The sequence below is a fragment of the Pseudophryne corroboree genome, chromosome 6, assembly GCF_028390025.1.
Source record: "Pseudophryne corroboree isolate aPseCor3 chromosome 6, aPseCor3.hap2, whole genome shotgun sequence".
Taxonomy (NCBI): Eukaryota; Metazoa; Chordata; class Amphibia; order Anura; family Myobatrachidae; genus Pseudophryne; species Pseudophryne corroboree.
In genome coordinates this window covers 393622351-393642875 of record NC_086449.1, presented here as the reverse complement: position 1 = coordinate 393642875, position 20525 = coordinate 393622351, and the positions used below count along the sequence as shown (strand labels likewise).

The window sequence follows — 20525 nt, the reverse complement described above, 5'->3', positions numbered from 1 at the left end:
TTCAAGCAGCAATTTACAGAAAAAAACAACACATTGTAACACTGCACTATTCATCAACCGAGGGTGTTGGAGGAAATTATACTAATGTCCTCATTTCATTGTAGTTCAGGCTGATTTGTTTGGCTGTGTGCCTTCGTGAATTGTACTCTTTGCTTTGGTGGGGGTTCTAAGCGTTAAGGAGAATTCAGAGGTGTACAAGTAATGTTACAGTAAAATTTATTGCATTAACTTTCATTTTGGCTGTAAATTTGAGATGCCATAGACTATCGACAGTCAAAATTTCGAGAGCTGTATAATTTACACATTTGTGCTTAAATTGTCTCTACCTACAGGTTATCCAGAGCAGGACTTTGACTGGGCGGATTACCAGAAACAGTGCGGCGCTGAGGCAGCACCCCATACATCCTTCAGAAATGTAAGAGTCCAACACCTGCTGTGATCCCATTATTAATGTTTTATGTGAAAACGTTTCTCACAGGGAATCTTGTACAAGCGGAATTACTCAATTCTGAGCTGTAAAGTTTTAAGACTCTCTGGTAAAAGTTTTATGTAAGTTATTTTCTGCCTAGCATTTATACTGAGTCCTTACAGTGTTCTGCAGCTTTATTTCTTCTGGTCCATGTGTAAGTTAGCAATGCAGCACAGGTAACGTTCCTTACACTGTTTTCTGACAATATGATAGAATTGCATTCACAGAAAACTACCACCTTATGCAGGGGTGGGGAACCTCAGGCCAGCGGGCCGTATAAGGCCCGCAGAGCCACTTGATCCGGCCAGGCTCACCTAACCAAGGGAGATGCCAGGCGCCCACTGAGATTTTGTTACTAGCCAGCGCCTGGCTTCTTCCCCTCAGCAGCAGCCGGAAGCAGGAGCTCACTCCTAAGCTCCGGCTTCGGGTTCTGGCAGTATGCATGTGCGGTGCTATGGGAGAGACGTCATGATGTCTCTCCCATAGTTCTGAGGAGCGGGCGGCCATGCAGAGGGCAACGGTCCAGAAGCAGGAGTGGGGCTGGTGAGTATTGTGGTTTTCTTTTAATGTGTGTGTGTGTGTGTAAGCAGCGCTACTAGGGGGCATATCTAATGGGGCATAACAACGAACTGGGAGCATATCTAATGGGGCATAACAAGTGACTGGGGGCATATGTACTGTGGGCATATCTACTGGGGCATAACTACTGACTTGGGGCATAACTACTGACTTGGGGCTTAACTACTGGGGGCATATCTACTGGGGCATAACTACTTGGGGGCATATCTACTGGGGCATAACTACTTGGGGGCATATCTACTGGGGGCAGGCTAATTTTTACTTTGATAATTTTTGTATGGCCCCCGAAGGATTTTATAAACATTCAAATGGCCCTTGGTAGAAAAAAGGTTCCCCACCCCTGATCTAATGGGAATCATGTTTATACATTTTACTAGAGTAAGTGCTCCTTACTATGTTTAGGATAGTGGAAACTTCTCTAACAGTAGACCAGTGATTTAAAGACACCTGATGCAGAGAAATTGTTGTATAAAACACACCTGTATATGCAATGAAACATCCTACTGATTATATATAGTATAAATTACAGGATGCCATGACTCACATTATTTATGGAGCAGCATTACATCTCTTCAGCAGTGTACCACCAATCCTTTATTGGCTTCTTGAACTCTGTGTCATTTATTTGAAATTTCTATGATTCTTATAAAGAGCATGACGTGTGGTAGAAAGCAAACACAGCTGGATGTGATAATCACCCTTGTGGAATTTTTTCATTTTTAAGCTTTCTTTCATAATTTAGGTCTTGTTTTGGGTATTCTTTTTACATTTCTAAACAATAACATTGTTTACAACATTTGAATACTATTCTCTTAAGCTGGTTACACACTGGCTGAATCAAGTGAACGTCCGATATATATTGTGAGTCAATCAGCGGTTGTGTAGCCCCCATATGTCTTTGAATGACGTACCCCCTATATGTCTGTGCATATATCATGCCATCTGGCTGTGTGTACAAGCATTCAGCCGCCCCCACGTACACTTGTTGCAGGGACTGACATCACAGCTGGGTGGGCATTTGAATTCAAATGCCCGCACAGCGGGGTATCCTACCCAACACATCAAGCGTCCGATCTGTAAGTGTGTATACTTACGTTGATTGGCCGCTGTTTAGTACTATGGTGGGTCCGTCGACGTGTCAGTCAGATGTGTACCCAGCTTAATACACATAGTTGTTGAGCCGGTCATCTAAGCACATAACACATGGGTTTTTTTTTAGAACATGGGGGTCTATTTATGAAGCAGTGAAAAGAGTGGAGAAGTGAGCCAGAGGAGAAGTTGACCATGGCAACCAATCAGCTGCTATGTATAATTTTATAGAATGCACTTGATAAATGTTACCTCAAAGCTGATTGGTTGCCATGGGCAACTTCTCCACTGGCTGAATTCTCCACTCTTTTGACTGCTTTATACATCTACTCCATGGAACAGTGTGCACATTTGCACTGTATCTCCTAGATCAGGTGCTTGCTTTCATTTTTGTATGACATACAGTAAAAAGCAGTTATAATATAATTGGCCAATGCATTAGAACACATTTATTCTACTTTGTTTACTACTTGATTTACGTTATTAAATAAGCCTAGTCTAAGAGGACCTTTTTAAAGCAGAACCTCCACCATGACAGTTCTCTGAATATAGTTAGTAATAGTGTTTTATTTGTATTTTGACCATACTTACCCGCTCTTGTCAGAATATCTGTGAGACGCCTGTATCTCAAAGAAGGGGTCTCCCAAGGTAGCGGGCTGGTCAGGGGCTTGATAATGTAATTTGGGTTGAATTGCATCATTGTGGCCCCAACTGCCATTATTTCTGACATAATACTGTACCCAGGGGCCAGTGTGTGCTGCACACTTCGCACCCATTATATATATATACCCCTTTGCCTGTATCCAGCAGTAGTGTTGTTTATCCATCTACTTCAGGAACTTCCCATTCGCCTGCGCATGAATAGTTTACAGAGGCATAGCGGCGTATTCATTTAGTGCCGTTTTCTTTGGCTAGACGAAAAAACGGCACTAATTCGACATTAGTGTATTCAATTGCGGGCGTTTTCGCCCATTTTGGTGTCACTTTTCGCCCATGCCTTTTCGTTTTTTTTTGTGAACGAATCAGCATGGGCAAAAATGGACCCAAAAACGGGTGAAAACACCCGCAAATTCGCCAAAACATGTGGTTCGGCGGCGAATTCGCCAATCCACGTGGTTTTCGTCCATGACTTTTTTTCCTCCAGTCGAAAAAACAGCACGGCATTGAATAGGTTGAATGTAATTTCGACCTATAAACAGCCAAAAAGTGCAGTTTTTCACCTGGACGAAAGAACCGGCACTAAATGAATACGCCCCATAGTCATGTATAGCACCATATGTTTGTGACAGGCTCAGCTTGAGAAAGAAGCACTGCACTGGACTGCTAGAGTCTTCAGCAGATCAGCCAGAGTAAAGAACTGTTGTACCGAAGGTAACTAGATGCGCTGCTGTGTATACACCTTTCCTTTTATGTGTCATATGGCACAAGATCAATAGCACGACTAAGACGCTCCACCACCAGGGCCGGCGCCACCACTAGGCAGCTTTAGGCAGATGCCTATGAGCGCTGGCCACTGGAGGGCGGCGCTGCACGCTACTGATGAAAGAGTGCTTAGTTTATTGCCCTAGCTCAGCTGAGCTTCACAGCTGAGCAGAGATGCTGCACCGCTCAACTGTAATCAGCTCCTCTTTCACAATCCTCCCTCCCTCCGTGATGATACCCTGCATATTCCCGGCGAACACCATGACAGCACCCTCCCGCATGTTACCCCCCCTCTCTCCCGCGGTTGCATCCCTCCCGCACTCTTCTCGCGATTACATGCCGCCCGCCTGCGTTTACCTGACTCGCCCGCGATTACATCCCGCCACCCTCTCCCGCATGTTACCCACCTCCCTCCTCCCCATGCTGGTAGCGGCAGGAGTGAGCAGGCAGCGGAGGGCGGTGGAGCACATCAAGGGCGGTGGAGCACATCAAGGAGCCGGAGATCTTGAGAAAGGGGCGGTACCCCGAAACGCGTTGATTCTGCAGGACTTGGATTGTGACGTGAGGACGTGAGGAGAACACAGCCCGCTTGCATGCCTGAGGCTGTTGCCAGAACAGCACGCTGAGATATTCCGGATCTTCTCAGCGGTAGCGCACAGCCTCAATCTTCAGCGGGTACGATCCTCTCCATCTGTTACAATGTTTTAATAGGACGTGCTACTATCTTGATACATTTTATCACTGTTTGTATATTAAATATCCCTGCTGGGAATTTTCCCATTTTATATCTTCATGGTGTCTGTATCACTGCTGATGCGCTGAGTCGGGTCTTGACAGTGGGAACGTGATTGAAGGAATCAGGGACGTTTAAAAAGAAACCTTTTGATGAACGCTTCAAGGGGTTAAAAAGTAAGTGTCAGTCTATAAGAAAGGAGAGAGACACTTATGGGAAACCCCTGAAACAACCTCTAAAAACGGTGTTTGTGACCTTTTTTATAAATTTCCACTACTAATGTTGGGATCAGCGCTGAGAGCCTAACCTCATTTGTTAGTGTTACAGAGACTGGCCGTGAGTGAGTGGCACTAGGAATATCAGGGCAGCGCCACACTCACAACTAGACCAAGCTAAGGATCTATGAGAATACAACATGAAGCTATTGTGCAGGCACTGCTGCTACCTGTGGTGCACCCGCTACTTCTGGGATCATCATGTCAAGCTGCCTAAAACATCTGCTTCAGTCAAAAGCACTTATACAAGTGAGCTGAGCCAGGGCTACGTGATATAAGGCTAGAAATGAGAAAACACACCGGCATCCCAATCTCAGCACTGCAGACAAGGGCGCGGAGTACCCTAACCTCTTCCCCCTACCCCTAACCCTCCCACTCACAGCCTTACCCTAACCTCCCCCCAGTAGTTCTTAAACCTAACTCCCCCCCCTTACCCACAGCCTAAACCTAACCCCTCCTTAGTGCCTAAACCTAACCCCTCTCTGCAGCTTAACCCTAACCTCCCACACCCTAACCCCCCCCCCCGAGTGTGCTTAAACCTAACCCCCCCTCCCGCACGCTAAACATGTGGTGGCAGTGCATACTTACTTCCAGGATCCCGACTGCCGGGATATCGTAGTCAGAATCCTGATCTCCTCAGGATGCCGGCATTGGTATTCTGGTGGCTGTCAGGATTCCGGCGTCGGCATTACGGCTGCTGTGATCCTGAACGCATACCTCTGGTATGATCGGGCCCGGCGCTACCCGCTCAGCAAAGGGATGCAGTGCAGGTAGGTGCCGGGCAGGAGAGGCGCCTTCACTGCTCTGCATCCCTGCTGAAGCGCCGTCCTGTCCCCCCTGCTGCTGGCTACTGCGCTTGCCCTGTCACACTGACAGGCAGCCGCAGCAGCGCCGGCAGCATGACTCCTTCTCCTCTGTCCCCTGTGACAGTGAGAGGAGTGTCAGTTTTCGTTCTGATGAAAGGGGGCGGAGCTACACGGCCCAAGGGGCGGAGCTACACGGCCCAAGGGGCGGAGCTAGACGGACCAGGTTATCAGACTGTGGAAGACAGGCAGGCAAGATTGTGCTAAGGGGATGTAAAAAGCGTGTGAGAGAGAAAGTGTGTGTTTGTGTATATGTATGTGTATGTTTGTTTGTATTTAAAAAGTGGACGCTGTCTGCCGTAATGTGTAAAAAGGGGGACGCTGGCTGCCGTAATGTGTAAAAAGGGGGATGCTGGCTGCAGTGATGTGTAAAAAGGGGACTCTGTCCACCGTAATGTGTAAAAAGGGGACTCTGTCCGCCGTAACGTGTAAAAAGGGGACACTGGCTGCCGTAATGTGTAAAAAGGGGGACGATGGCTGCCGTGATGTGTAAAAAGGGGGACGCTGGCTGCCGTAATGTGTAAAAAGGGGGACGCTGTCCGCCGTATTGTGTAAAAAGGGGGACGCTGTCCGCCGTATTGTGTAAAAAGGGGGACGCTGGCTGCCGTAATGTGTAAAAAGGGGACGCTGTCTGCATAATGTGTAAAAAGGGGGACGCTGTCTGCCGTAATGTGTAAAAAGGGGGACTGGTTGCCGTAATGTGTAAAAAGGGGGATGCTGTCTGCCGTAATGTGTGAAAAGGGGGATGCTGTCTGCCATAATGTGTAAAAAGGGGATGCTGTCCGCCGTAATGCTTAAAAAGAGGACGCTGGCTGCCATAATGTGTAAAAAGGGGACGCTGTCTGCCGTAATGTGTAAAAAGGGGAATCTGTCGTCCGTAATGTGTAAAAGGGGCTCTACCTAGTGTAGTGGCGCTACTGTGCGGCGTAGCTTGAATAATGGAGACTACTATAATATGTAATATAAATTGGTATTATTTTGTGGCCACACCCCTTCCCCATGAAGCCACGCCCCTATATATTTTACGCACGCCTGCGGCACGCACTGCCCCTATTTTACGTACAGGGGGGGCGATGCCCTCTCTGCACAGAGTGTGTGTGGGCAGAGAGTTCACATCCATAGGCTTGCAACTCAGGGGCCCAAGAGGCCATGGTAACCCCCCGGCCCTGCATGTAAAGTAAGGGAGGGCGCAAATTTAATACTTTGCAGGAGGGCGCCGACCACTCTAGCACCGGCCCTGGGTATGATAACAGCACAGCAGCATTATCACAAGCTCGCCCTCCTCCCGCAACAATTTTGTAGTGTCTAAATCCAGTCTGTGGCTCCTATCATAGCAGCACCATAAACCCATTACATATATAAAATGTATTATTTAATAATGTGTTTAGAATAATTTATTGTCCTGTTTTTTTAATCATAATTGGCAAGTGCTCTACCTGGTGCAATGTGTAAAACGGCGTGCTCTACCTGGTGCAATGTGTATAACGGCGTGCTCTACCTGGTGCAATGTGTATAACTGCGTGCTCTACCTGGTGCAATGTGTATAACTGTGTGCTCTACCTGGTGCAATGTGTATAACTGCGTGCTCTACCTGGTGCAAAGTGTATAACTGTGTGCTCTACCTGGTGCAATGTGTATAACGGTGTGCTCTACCTGGTTTCAATGTGTATAACGGCGTGCTCTACCTGGTGCAATGTGTATAACTGTGTGCTCTACCTGGTGCAATGTGTATAACGGTGTGCTCTACCTGGTGCAATGTGTATAACGGCGTGCTCTACCTGGTGCAATGTGTATAACGGTGTGCTCTACCTGGTGCAATGTGTATAACGGCGTGCTCTACCTGGTGCAATGTGTATAACTGTGTGCTCTACCTGGTGCAATGTGTATAACGGTGTGCTCTACCTGGTGCAATGTGTATAACGGTGTGCTCTACCTGGTGCAATGTGTATAACGGTGCGCTCTACCTGGTGCAATGTGTATAACGGTGCGCTCTACCTGGTGCAATGTGTATAACGGCGTGCTCTACCTGGTTTCAATGTGTATAACGGCGTGCTCTACCTGATTTCAATGTGTATGATGGGCTGGAGAATGGGTACTGGTGTGTGTCGCCGGGGGGTTACGAGCTGGCTGAAGTTTTGCCTAGGGTGGCGAGAAACCTTGCACCGGCCCTGTCCACCACAGATAGCGATTGGATGGATTCATATATTTTTTTGTATCAAAAGAATTTGTATGAAGTAGCAAATTAAATTAGCATATTTTAAGAAAAAATGTGGCTAGATTTTAGGAAATGAGTATGTGGACACAACTGTACGTTATTGCACTTTGCGGAAGTTTTACCTATCCTTTAACTGTAATAGTTTTCTTCACAATGGCCCTCATTCCGAGTTGTTCGCTCGGTATTTTTCATCGCATCGCAATGAAAATCCGCTTAGTACGCATGCGCAATGTTCGCACTGCGACTGCGCCAAGTAACTTTGCTATGTAGAAAGTAATTTTACTCACGGCTTTTTCATCGCTCCGGCGATCGTAATGTGATTGACAGGAAATGGGTGTTACTGGGCGGAAACACGGCGTTTCAGGGGCGTGTGGCTGAAAACGCTACCGTTTCCGGAAAAAACGCAGGAGTGGCCGGAGAAACGGTGGGAGTGCCTGGGCGAACGCTGGGTGTGTTTGTGACGTCAACCAGGAACGACAAGCACTGAACTGATCGCACAGGCAGAGTAAGTCTGAAGCTACTCTGAAACTGCTAAGTAGTTAGTAATCGCAATATTGCGAATACATCGGTCGCAATTTTAAGAAGCTAAGATTCACTCCCAGTAGGCGGCGGCTTAGCGTGTGTAACTCTGCTAAATTCGCCTTGCGACCGATCAACTCGGAATGAGGGCCAATGTGCAAGCAATGGATATTTTTCTAGACAGCAGTTTTGCATTGCTTTTTTACTAAACATGTAATCATATATTTATCTACTAACAACAAGACTGATAACTTTGCATGTAACATGCAGAACAGGATAAGTATTCATATGCAGAATGTGCAGTTAAACTGTATAAAAAAACGGGGTAATTGACAGGGGCACAAATTGAAAGGCATATCCCTAAAATTAGATTATCCCTTGAAATCAGGGACAGGTGACAACCATCAGTATAATACATGCTGTGGAACAATACGTTTATGGATGAATATAACATGTGGTGACAACACATTTACATTAAACTGTTTCCTGGTAGAGAAAACATTGATTTACCCTAGTACTTCCTCAAAGAAGGTCAAATTGTCTAATCTAATGTTTGTATTTAGGGTTATATCGTTTACCAAAGTGTTTTACATAACGCCCACAGAATGTTAAAACAGGAAATTCTCCTCCGTAACTTCCTCATGCCTTACTAAACAATGTACATTAAAACTTAACTGCTTATGCTGTAAATCTACTGTATGCTGTAAAGGTTATCAGAGAAAAGAGAGTGTTATGGGCCTACACACTGGTTGATACCAGTGAAAGATATGAACGATCTTGTTCATTACTGAACGAGATACCGTTCACATCTTTCAGTGTGTAGACACCAGCGATGAATGATGTGCGGTCCCGTGCTCATTCATCGCTGGTCCCGTCTCGATTAAACGTGCAGGCTAATCATACTTGCCTACTCTCCCGGAATGGCCGGGAGGCTCCCGAAAATCGGGTGACCCTCCCGGCCCCCCGGAAGAGCAGGCAAGTCTCCCGGAATCAGGGGTCCCCCTGCCCGTCCGCCCACTTAGTGTGTAAAGTGGGCGGTCCGGGCAGTTGATGACGCGATTCTTGCTGAATCGCGTCATCATAGCCACGCCCCCTGCAGTGTAATGCCAGGGATCGCGGCATTACAGAGTGGGGGCGTGGCTTAAAGGATGTGCCGCCAAAACTCCGCCCCCATCCCGCCCCTGCTCCACCCCCGTCCCGCCTCCGGTCCACCTCCTCCCCACGTCATAGCCCTCCCCTGCCCCCTTGCTGAGCCGACCTGGCTGCTCTCTCCCGCAGAGAGCAGCCAGAATGTCGGCAAGTATGAGACTAATATGAACAATGTCGTCTATATTAGCATACAGTGCTATGGAGCCGGGTGACGGGGAGAGTGAAGAAACTTCACTCCCCCCGTCACCTCCCCCTTGGCCGCCCGCTGGCTGTATTGGCCGCTGGGCAGCTCAGCGGCATGTCAACAAGTGTGTAGGGCCCATTAGAGTCCTTTGCTGTCAGATATTCCCAACAGCAAATCCCAGATAAAAACACAGTCTTGTTCTCATGTCCTTAAAAGAATGTCCTCAAATCACATACTGTATATGAACAGGAGCGGTTCTTGGTGCGGGTATAGCCACAGTCACCCTGCCGGCGGCCGCCGCCTACCCGCTCCCCGCCAAGGATGTGTTGTGAGCTAAATGGCTCAGGAGGCACTGGCTAGCCCCAGAGCCAGATTTACATGCAATATATGAGCCCATGGGTACATGTGGGCATTATACACAGGTGCAGTAGTATAAATTCCTGGATATTCGGTGAGTTTTGTTTAGAGATGTGCTGAACAGAAAGACAGGTGAGGCACTGCCTCACCTGCCATAGACTTTTTACTCCAGAGTTTTGGCTATAAAAATTATTAGAATAATAAAAAAAGATATTTCAAACAAATTATTTGTATTTTTCATATACTTTATAAAGTCAAAACTGTGGCACAAACGTTAGTATGACAGGAAAGGCTCTGCCTCACCTGCCTCACCCCACCGCACATCACTGCTCCCCGCTCCCCGGCTGCAGCAGACGCCATGGGCTGTGTGGGCATCCGCTGCAGCCGGCGCACCTGCCAGATGCTAGAGGTCATTATTGACCTCTAGTGTCTGTGCGGCACTGCTATGGGAGAGACGTCATGACGTCTCTCCCATAGAGAGGAACCGCGGGCGGCCAGACGAAGCAGCAGCAGTAACGGTCGGGAAGCAGGAGCGGGGCTGGTAAGTATTGTTTTTTTTTGTGTGTGTGTGTGTGTATGTTTGTAAGTGGGCAGAGCAACAGGGGGCACAACTACTGGGGGCACAGCGACGGGGCACAACTACTGGGGCAAATCTACTGGTGGCATAGCTACAGGGGGCAAATCTACTGGGAGCACAGCTACTGAGGGCATAGCTACAGAGGCAAATCAACTCGGGGAACAACTACATGGGGCAAATCTACTGGGGGCACAGCTACTGGGGGCACAACTACTGGGGGCATAACTGTGGTCACGCCCCAGAGGTGTAGCTAGGTGCCATGGTTCCCGGAGCAAGGGTATGTTTCGGCGCCCTCCTCCTCTGTACTGAATTGGGGGCATGTTACATTTGAAAATATTTTTTTTTTTAAATCCTAAATTGGTGACAGAGCCGGTTCTAGACCTTGTGGAGCTCAGGGAGAAAGTTTCCTTTGGGCGCCCCACATGTATAAAACAGGGACAGTGCGTGCCGAGTGTGCACCCACTTTGCTTCTCCTCCTGCTCTGCGACTGCCTGTACAGCGGCTCTTGGTATAGCGGACAGAAGGAGGGGGTAGGCAGGTGGCGACACGCCCTCTAAGTTTTCCAGCACCCGGAGCTTGCTCTCCACCGGAGCCACCCTCGCTACACCCCTGGTCACGCCCCTCCCCTATGAAGCCACACCCCTATGTTATTGACACGCTGTTTTACCACTGAAGGGGGTGTGGTGCCAGTGGAAACTTTTGCACTGGGCGCCACAAGGTGTAGAACCGGCCCTGTATACGAAGTAAAAAAAAAAAGATAAGTTAACGATGCATATGTGGACAATGTGGGTCGGTGGAGGTGTCTGGGCACTATAATGGGGCATTAAATTAAAACTGTTGCTGAAAGGTGTCTCTCTAGAAGAAATCAGGGTGACAAAGAATGAGTCCCCCTGAAATTACCATTACCAGCCGGGGCTGTCACTCCATAGCGTTTGAACACATAGGCTGGGATCCCACAGCCATAGTAACAACAAACCCTAGGCCTTTCATGGTATGTGGGGTTAATAATTGTATAGAAAGGATTTATATTTTTCTATGCTAACTAAGCACTACAGCTCCTAGCTATTCCAGCCATGCACAATTTTAAGGGTTTCCTGGCATCTGTAATGAAAACATTACAAAAAAAACAGTACACAGACACATTAGGAAAAGTCATTTATAAATAAAAAATAGCCTGAGACCCCCTAGTTCTCCCATTAATTACTCACATTATTCAATTAAGAAGGGTCCTATTGGGTCCATGCACTTTGACAATGCACTAGAGCTTTAACAGAGAACGGCACTGCTCTGATTAGTCAGAGGTTACACAATTATGTAGGTTACACCAGTCAGTGTTCAGTGAGAGATCTTAATTCATAATGAATTGCATGTGTTCTCAGATGGTAGGGTAGATTTGCTAAAGCTTCTAAAAATTAAAAGTTAAGATTTTGCCTATAGCAACCAATCAGATTGTAGCTATCATTTAGTTATTGCATTCTAAAAATGATAGATTTTGTTTTGTTGCTATGGGCAACATCTCCATTTGTCTGTTTTAAAAACTTTAGTAAATCTACCCAAATGTATCTAGTAGCTGGGAAAGGTTCCTTTTTAAGACTTACAGAAAAAGTTAACTGTTGAATTGCCTTGGGCCCTACAAAGTGTCACTAGTATGAGACCACGCATTACATTCCCTCCCACACTGGAAAGACCACTTTTTGGAATTAAAGACAAAAGTAGTTCCAGCCACAGTGAACACTCTTGTGTTATATTTTTTGTATTCGAATGATAGGTCGACAATCAGTAGGTCGACACTATATATGCAACATGCGTATGGATGGTCAACATGGTCAAAAGGTTGACATGTTCAAATGGTCAACATGACAATGGTCGACACAGCATATGGTAGACACCAGTTTTTTGGAATTTTTTGCATTTTAACTTTTTCATACTTTACCTTCCACGTTTTCTGTGACTGGGAATGGTAACCGAGCCAGCAAGACGAGCCATGTGAGGGGACGAGGTACACTATTTGGGGTTTCATGTGCTGAAACCTACAATTTGGCAACCAAAAAACATTAAAAAAAACTCATGTCCACCTTTTCATGTGTTGACCATTCCAGCATCAACCGTTTAATTGTGTCGATCTTGTGCATATAGACCATCTGGGGTCAACCTTGTGCATGTCAACCGATGTACTGTTGGCTTTTTGAACCACACCCATTTTTTTTAAATAACAACATAATTGTGTTTGCCACGAATCATTATTAGAGGCATATGAGTTGTCCTTGTCAGTCCAGTCCACGGGTCCGGATTCGATATGATCCTTAAGCCTGTGACACTATATATATGTATGTGTGTGTGTGTGTGTGTGTGTGTGTGTGTGTGTGTGTGTGTGTGTGTGTGTGTGTGTGATTTATCCTTTATGAAACAAAAAATGTGTGCACAATAGTCATAAGCATTTTCTCATGACCCAAAACATACTCAAAAACTTTTTATATCATCAATAAATGAACAAAGGTTAGAGGTTGCCGTATAAAAAATGAAGGATATATCTTGTTGGTTAAATTGCTGATCAAACACAAAAAAGTTAACGTTTTAAAATGCTCCTCTTCTTATTTTCAATTTGATGGATGGCCAAAGATATTTACAGTATGTGACTCTGATACTAAAAGTAAACTGTTATCAGTTCCACAAAACAATATCAAATTCACTTGGGTGCAGTAAAAATAAAAAAATAATCCTTGTGAAATTGATGCCATCTAAAATGTTGTGATTACACTAAGGTACAATTTTGCTTGGATCACTTATACCCCTGTCTCACCGCCTGTGGCGGGTCGCACCCGGGAGCCTGACATGGGAGTTCCCAGGGTGCAACCTGAATTAGGCGACCCACCTCAGATGCCCTGCCGCCGCTTTCCGCAACCCGGCATATTGCCGGGTTGGTGACACCTGCGGTGACGGTGCTTGGAGATCACATGATCTCCAAGCACCGGCCATACACACAATGTGAATGAGAAACGTGGTGCGTCGATCCGGCTCCTGTTCAAACCACACAGCGAGCCGGGTTGAACATGAATTCAACCCTGCTCGCGACCAGAGTTGAAATACCGGGTATTTTTCCCTTTGTACCTTTCAGACCGCACCTGAACACGGGTTATGTGCAGTCATGTGCCAATAACCCGCCTTCATAGGTGGTGGTCTGAAAGCTGTATAACAATGAAACGGTTGCTGAATATTAATTTTGTGTTTGCAAATTATCTGACTCTAATTAAGGTTTTTGTTGCAGACGTCAAACTCGCGCGGATTCACAAGAAATATGAAACTGGAAGCAGTTAACCCAAATAATCCATCTGAAATCTGTGTTGCATCTGTTACCAAAGTAAAAGGGAGATTGATTTGGCTTCACCTTGAAGGTAGAAACATCTTAGTTTACGTTATTTCTTCATCTAAATTTGAACTAGTCATGTACATTTTTTTTTTTAAAAACATTCGTTTTTACTTTTTATTGTTTTATATTCTGAGGGAAAAATTTACTACAGGTTTATTTTGGTCGATTTTAAACAATGTAAAGTCGATATCAATCGATGTTGGGTTTCAGGGGCTGAAACGCACATTTGCTAACAGGTAATTTTTTTATATTATTTTTTAAATATTAACAAATGTGTGTTTTGGCCATGGAAGTACAAAATCAATTTTGATCAATTTTCATTGATTTTAAATCAATCAAAATTGACCTTTAGTAAATTTCCCCCTTATACTTTTATTATATGACAATTGTAAAATTAAGTTAATGCATATTTGCTTCAGGGAGAATGTCTAAGCAATGCCTGCATATATGTGAACCCCTTTATATTGGGTAAGGTACTAGAATCATCTACAGTATTAGCCGATCAGAGCATCAACTTCCACAGGTAACCAGCCAGAGATCCACAGGTAACCAGCCAGAGCAATAATAGACAACTCACAAAACTGTTAACAAAATCTCCATCAGTATGTTGGAAGCACCATTATATGAGCAGGTGTTCACTGTTCACACATTCAACATGTTAAAATAGAAAGGATATGGTGTTGTTTGGGAACATAGCACATTTCTTAGTGATATAACAATTTCTGACATCTACCAGCAATCTCAAGAGGTAGAGCGATCAAAAAATGTAAGGCAGATAGTATTTATGTGACACCTAATAAATACAAAAGTTAATGTGCAAAAATCTCTAAACCACTGTGTTTGTAACTGTGATGGCACATATAGGTTAATGCATTAGTAAGTAATCTAGTGATTAAATAAGATACTGGCTATGTTAGTGTCTGCTTTGTTAATGAAAACATGACATTTTAAATCGTAGTAAAGATTATTCATAAAGGATTTAGTACTGATGGTCCATGATTACTATTAGCCTGAGCAGGGGTGTTTTAAGTGAGGATGGGGCCTGTGTGCAGTCTCCTTTCTAGCCAGCCATAGCATACTCGTGTGTGCGCTGTCACTGTGTGAGACTCAGCACTAGTAGACTCTAGCGCTGTGCTAGAGTCCACTGTGCAGGTCTCTGCAAAAGGGGTGCAGCGGCCATTTTGTAGAGATTGTGCTGCCGAAGCGGGACTCCGGAAAGGTAAGTGCTGAATAAATGGGTGCAGTGTGTGCGGTGTGGGCACCCCTGGACCTAGGGGCCAATGTACATTGCATGCACTGCACCCATTAAAGATACACCTCTGAACCTGAGGTTATTCAAGGTCAAGCCAGACAGGTCTCACTGCTTACCCTGAGAAAGGTCATATAGAAGGGTATGTGCCCGTTACTATAGTGGATTTCCAGTATCTCATAAAATGAACTCCATCATAGAACTTTGACCTGAGAAAATGTCATTGAAAGCTTTACATGTCATGTGCATACTGCAAAGCAATTATTTGCATTTTTTAACATAGATATATAAAATCTTTATAGTAGATAAAGTCTGCTTAGTCTCAAAGCAGATCTATGTTAATCCCAAGAATATTCAAATGAACTTTTTCAAATGATTCAGTGGTTCTCAATCTCTTTTTTATTAAACCAACTTGCCAAAATAACTATGCTGAAAATCATTTTTTCATGGCATTTCTGATAGAATACTGTGATGAATAAAACTGTAACCATGTACTTATATTATAAACTCAGGGCACACCTAGGCAACTGTGTAAATCATATCCTTAATCAAACCTGTCCTCTGGCATTAGAAGGCATATCTGTTGCATGTCCCTTAGAAATCCCCACTGTTATCTGAGGCTGTGAGCCAGCACACACTACAGGGTGTTACTGAGGAGATATGGACAGCTCTAAGGGTGATTGTTTTACCAGCTCTCCCATTCAAGTAAAAAGGGAAAATCACATGGCTGGACCCTTTATTTGCTAAATGTGTGTGCGTTCCCAGAAAGAGGTTGTCTATTTTCTACTTTAAAATATATCACATAATCTCCTTATCGCAAAGTTTAAAGTTTAAATTTCTTAGTGGAAATTTTGACACCAACACTTGTGACATATCCACAATAATATAAGCTATAGACGTTTAGGACCATATTGGTTCTCCTCTGTTATACTTTAGCAGTTATGTAGTTAAATGATCATTTCAATATATTAAAGAGCATAAGAAAATCATATTATTATTGTGCTCCATTATAAACTATTTAAATATATAAATACATTCATGAGGATTTTTATTTTAGGTTTGCAGAAGCCACTTCCAGAGTATATTGTTGATGTAGAATCAATGAATATTTTCCCTGTCGGATGGTGTGAAGCAAATTCATACCCACTCAATACACCACACAGAGCTATTGGTAAGTACAAAATACCAAACATGTATCAACCTTATAAATACATCCTAGCAAGCTGAGCCTTCTGGCGTATCTTGTAAGACTGTAATATATATATATATATATATTATTCCGTATCCAAAATTCAAAATCCCACATTGTTGGGTCCCCTACTGAGATAATGATATATATAATACATATTATGTGTGTATACAGATATATTATATAGATATATAATATAATATAATATATACATATATGTGCCTGTGCCATTATCTCAGCAGGGGAACCAAAAATGTGTGATTTAGAATTTTGGATAAGGGATACTCAGTATATATATATATATATATATATATATATATATATATATATATATATTATTATTATTATTATTATTATTTTTTTTTTTTTTTTTGCTGAGCTGTGTAATGTTCTCTGGCCATTATGTTTTTTTTTTTTTATAATATCAAAGTTTTGTTTTTACTAATATTTTTGAGGGAAGAAAATCGTTTGCTTATACTGTTGGGGTGATACAGTTGTAACTTGTTTGTTGATTGCTTGTGATTTCGGAATCTTTCATTCGTGGCTCATCTCCAATTTAAAAAACAGCAACTGGAAATCACTTTCATTTAATGAACGTGCTAGACATATGTCTGAGTGATTTACATATAAGTCAAAGGCACTGTTGACCAGACTTATTAGCAGCCACACAGCCAGTCAAGCAGCTAGCATAATGCTTTGGATGTCCTTATACTGACCATCTGATGCAGTGGATGGAGAGTCATTTTTGCAGCTTGGCTCTATAAGGCACCATTATTGTCACATATATTACACCATATATGAACAAGAAGTAGCTGCTAGTGCTTTGTAGAGCATATAGGGGAACCAGTTGCTGGAACCAATATTTGTCATCTTTGTCACTTTAATGTTCCCGGTGTTTGCCAACTATAGTTACCCTGGTAAAATGGAAATTAAGGTAAAAACCTGCGCACTCTATTTGCTGCCTTTAGTGGTGCCTATACCCTGATGTGTCACCGCACACACCTGAAGAACATACACAATACAAAATATTGGGATGGGGACCAACTGATGGCGCAAATAAGTCAAATGAGAAAAGGGCAATTACCTATACACAGCTGATACAATGCAATGTCCTTATATTTCAAAGAGAGTCCAGAGTTCAGGGAATTCCCAGACAAACTTCTCATGAGTGTCCAAGACCAAATGGTACCATGTAAAAAAACACAAGTGATGTATTCTAGTTCAGAAAAACATCCAAATAATAGTAATATTCGGTATTAATACTTCTTCCCGGATTCCTTGTATGAAGGTGTCTATGGGAGGTGATAATATAGCCGTACAGGTTCACCTCAGTGCGGAAGGTAATATCGGTTCCTCACATGTATGCTTACTTAAAAATGCTTGCAAACAAACTTATAAGGGTTTCTTTAAAATTCTGGACATATGAGCTGAATATCATACAATCTTTAAAATGGTAGCTCACATTCAGGCTTACTTCAACAAATGCTGCTCTTCCATATAGCGGTTTCTTTACAGGTTGCTGCTCCTGTCGTCCTCAAATTCCCTGAACTATAGTTACCCTGGTACCCACTGCCCCAAGGTTGCCAGTAAAAGTCCAGTGTCATTAAGCTTAGTGCTGGTTTTTCTAGGCGCTGGTCTTGAATCATACCTTTATGCAGCTTTCTCCATAGTAGCTGTAACAATGTGCTAAACAGACTGGTGCACATTATGAAAGGGAAATCCCATGCTGTGGGTTAAGGGGAAATCCCATATTGTGGGTTTTGGGGAAATCCCAAATTGGGGATTTTTGCAGTGATGAACTGACCCAGTCTGTGAAGCATGCCAGCATACCAATAAATGTCCGAGCACTGGTTTCTCTAGGATCTGGGACAGAATCTTAATTGTATGCAGCTGTAACCAGGTGCTAAACAAACTAGATCTCGAGCACATTATTAAAGAGAAATTCCGTTTGTGGGTTTTGTGGTTATAATCTGACCAAGGCTCTTAAGCATGGTGCTCATTACCATGTTACCAAGGGGACCCCAAGCTAATTTTTTCCCCTGCTTTAGTGGGAGCCATCCCTAAAGCTCGGCATACACTATACAATTATCTGGCAGACCATCTGTCCAATCTGGTTTGTTGGAATGAAAATCTGGTAATAGACGGGAGCATATGGCAATTGGCCTTGTGCTCCCAAACACTGGTAAACGGACAAAAACAATTTTTCAGGCAAATGAGTTAAGGGCCTAATTCAGACCCGATCGCTGCAGCCTGAAGCCGTTTTGGTTGTGGGCACGCGCAGTGGCCGCACTGTGAGTGCGCACACAGTGAGATGGGAAAGCCTTATTGACAGGCAGAGGCGGTCACGGGGCAGGAGGAGGCGTGCCAACGGCATCAGAACGCCATTGGGGGGCGTGGTCCGAACAATGCAGGCGTGTCTGGACCGTTGCCGGGTGGGCCGTGGCGGCTGCGTGACGTTACTCGCAGCCGCTGTGACCCAGAACATGACGGGTAGTCATCTGCCATCGCAGCTAGGCTGCGCAGGTAGGGAGCTACTTGGCAAATGTGAAAGCATCGCCGGCGTGCAATGCTTTCGTAAATGTGCGGGAAGGGAGGGCCTGACATGCGGGGAGAATCTGATCGTATATGCACTAAATTTAGCACATCTACGATCAGGTCTGAATCACCCCATTAATCCGTGATTTAACCAATTTGTCTGAACAACCTTTTTTGTCCATTTTCCAGTGTTTGACAGCAAATTTTCAATTGTAATTTGTTCTTATCCATTACCAGATTTTCATTCCAACCAGCCAGAATAGACAGATGGTCTGCCAGATAATTTTTTAGTTTATGGCCAGAATAAGCTCTAGCGCTGGTTTTAGTTATTGATTTGTGTGGATAGCAGGTTTTTATTTTTTTTTAAACACTGTAAAGATGCATGCTGGTGCATTCATCATTATCGGCACATATATTACCTCTAGTTTTAGCAACATGAAAACTCCTACTTACACATAAACGTATCCAATCCACCTCTGCAGATGCAAGTAATAGCTTAAAATTTGTCAGGGCTTGCTGGGACATATAGTGGCACAGTAGCTAGAACAAAAGGAGTGTATTAGTTGTGCAGAGTTTTGACAGTTACAATTATCCTTGCACCCAATGATCTTGGGGGTTGTCATAATATTATTATTATTATTATTATTATTAACCAGATGAATGTCATACTGTATGTGAAAGAGAGTAAAAGCACATACAGTATTGTAGAACCTTTTATAATTCCCCTATAAAGGGTAAAATATTTATTTATTTCTTAACAGTTTCTTATATAGAGCAGCATATTCCATTGCGCTTTACAATTAGAACAACAGTAATAGAACAAAACTGGGTAAAAACAGACAGACATAGATGTAAGAAGGCGCTGCTCACCAGCTTACAGTCTATAGGGAAATAGGCATTGATACACAAGGATAGATGCCACCTATTGCATAATGGTCCACCAGATTGCTAGGTTCTTAATGGGTTGTATGATATGATCACCCAGCAATTTTGGCAAAGGGTCAGGAGGGTGTGAGAGTAAAGAAAGACACAATATGTGAGGTTATATGTACTGTACAGAGAGGTTGTAATTAGATAGGGAAGCACTGAAGGTTATGTAGGTAGGTCTGGAATTTGATAGGCTTGTCTGAAGAGGTGAGTTTTCAGGGAACGTTTAAAGGTTTGGAGACTAGAGGTGATTCTTATTGTGCATGGAAGGGCATTCCACAGAGTGGGTGAAGCCCGGATAAAGTCCTGTAATTTTGAGTGGGAACAAGTAGTACGTGTAGATGAGAGACGCAGATCTTGTGCAGAGTGAAGAGGTCGGTTAGGAAGATATCTTGAGATGAGTGAAGAGATGTATGTTGGTGCAGTTTGGTTAAATAGCTTTGTATGTAAGTAAAAGTATTTTATATTTAATACGGTAGAATACCGGTAACCAATGGAGGGACTGACAGAGCGGATCTGGTGATGATGAACGTCTAACGAGGAAGATTAGCCTCGCAGCTGCATTCAAAATGGATTGTAGTGGTGAGAGCCTATGTTTGGGAAGACCAGTCAGGAGATTATTACAAGAATCAATGAGGGAGATAATGAGAGCATGGGTCAGAGTTTTGCTGTGTCTTGTGTAAGATATAGTCGTATTTTGGATATGTTTCTTAGATGTACTGTATGTAACATGATTTTGAGACAGATTGAATGTGGGGAACAAAGGATAGTTCTGAGTCAAGAATGACACCTAGGCAGTGAGCTTGTGGGGTAGGGATGATTGCCGA

At 43.8% G+C, this 20525-nt stretch overlaps 1 protein-coding gene across 4 annotated transcripts in view; it reads left to right on the top strand.

The window, feature by feature from the left end:
* SFMBT2 (Scm like with four mbt domains 2) overlaps positions 1–20525 on the top strand; it is a 349877-nt gene that overhangs the window by 273441 nt on the left and 55911 nt on the right. For all 4 annotated transcript variants that reach the window (XM_063926815.1, XM_063926812.1, XM_063926813.1 and 1 more), the window contains 3 exons: positions 333–415; positions 13697–13823; positions 16105–16218. In XM_063926815.1, coding sequence (XP_063782885.1) covers positions 333–415; positions 13697–13823; positions 16105–16218 — 324 coding nt within the window. The remainder of the gene's footprint in view (positions 1–332; positions 416–13696; positions 13824–16104; positions 16219–20525) is intronic.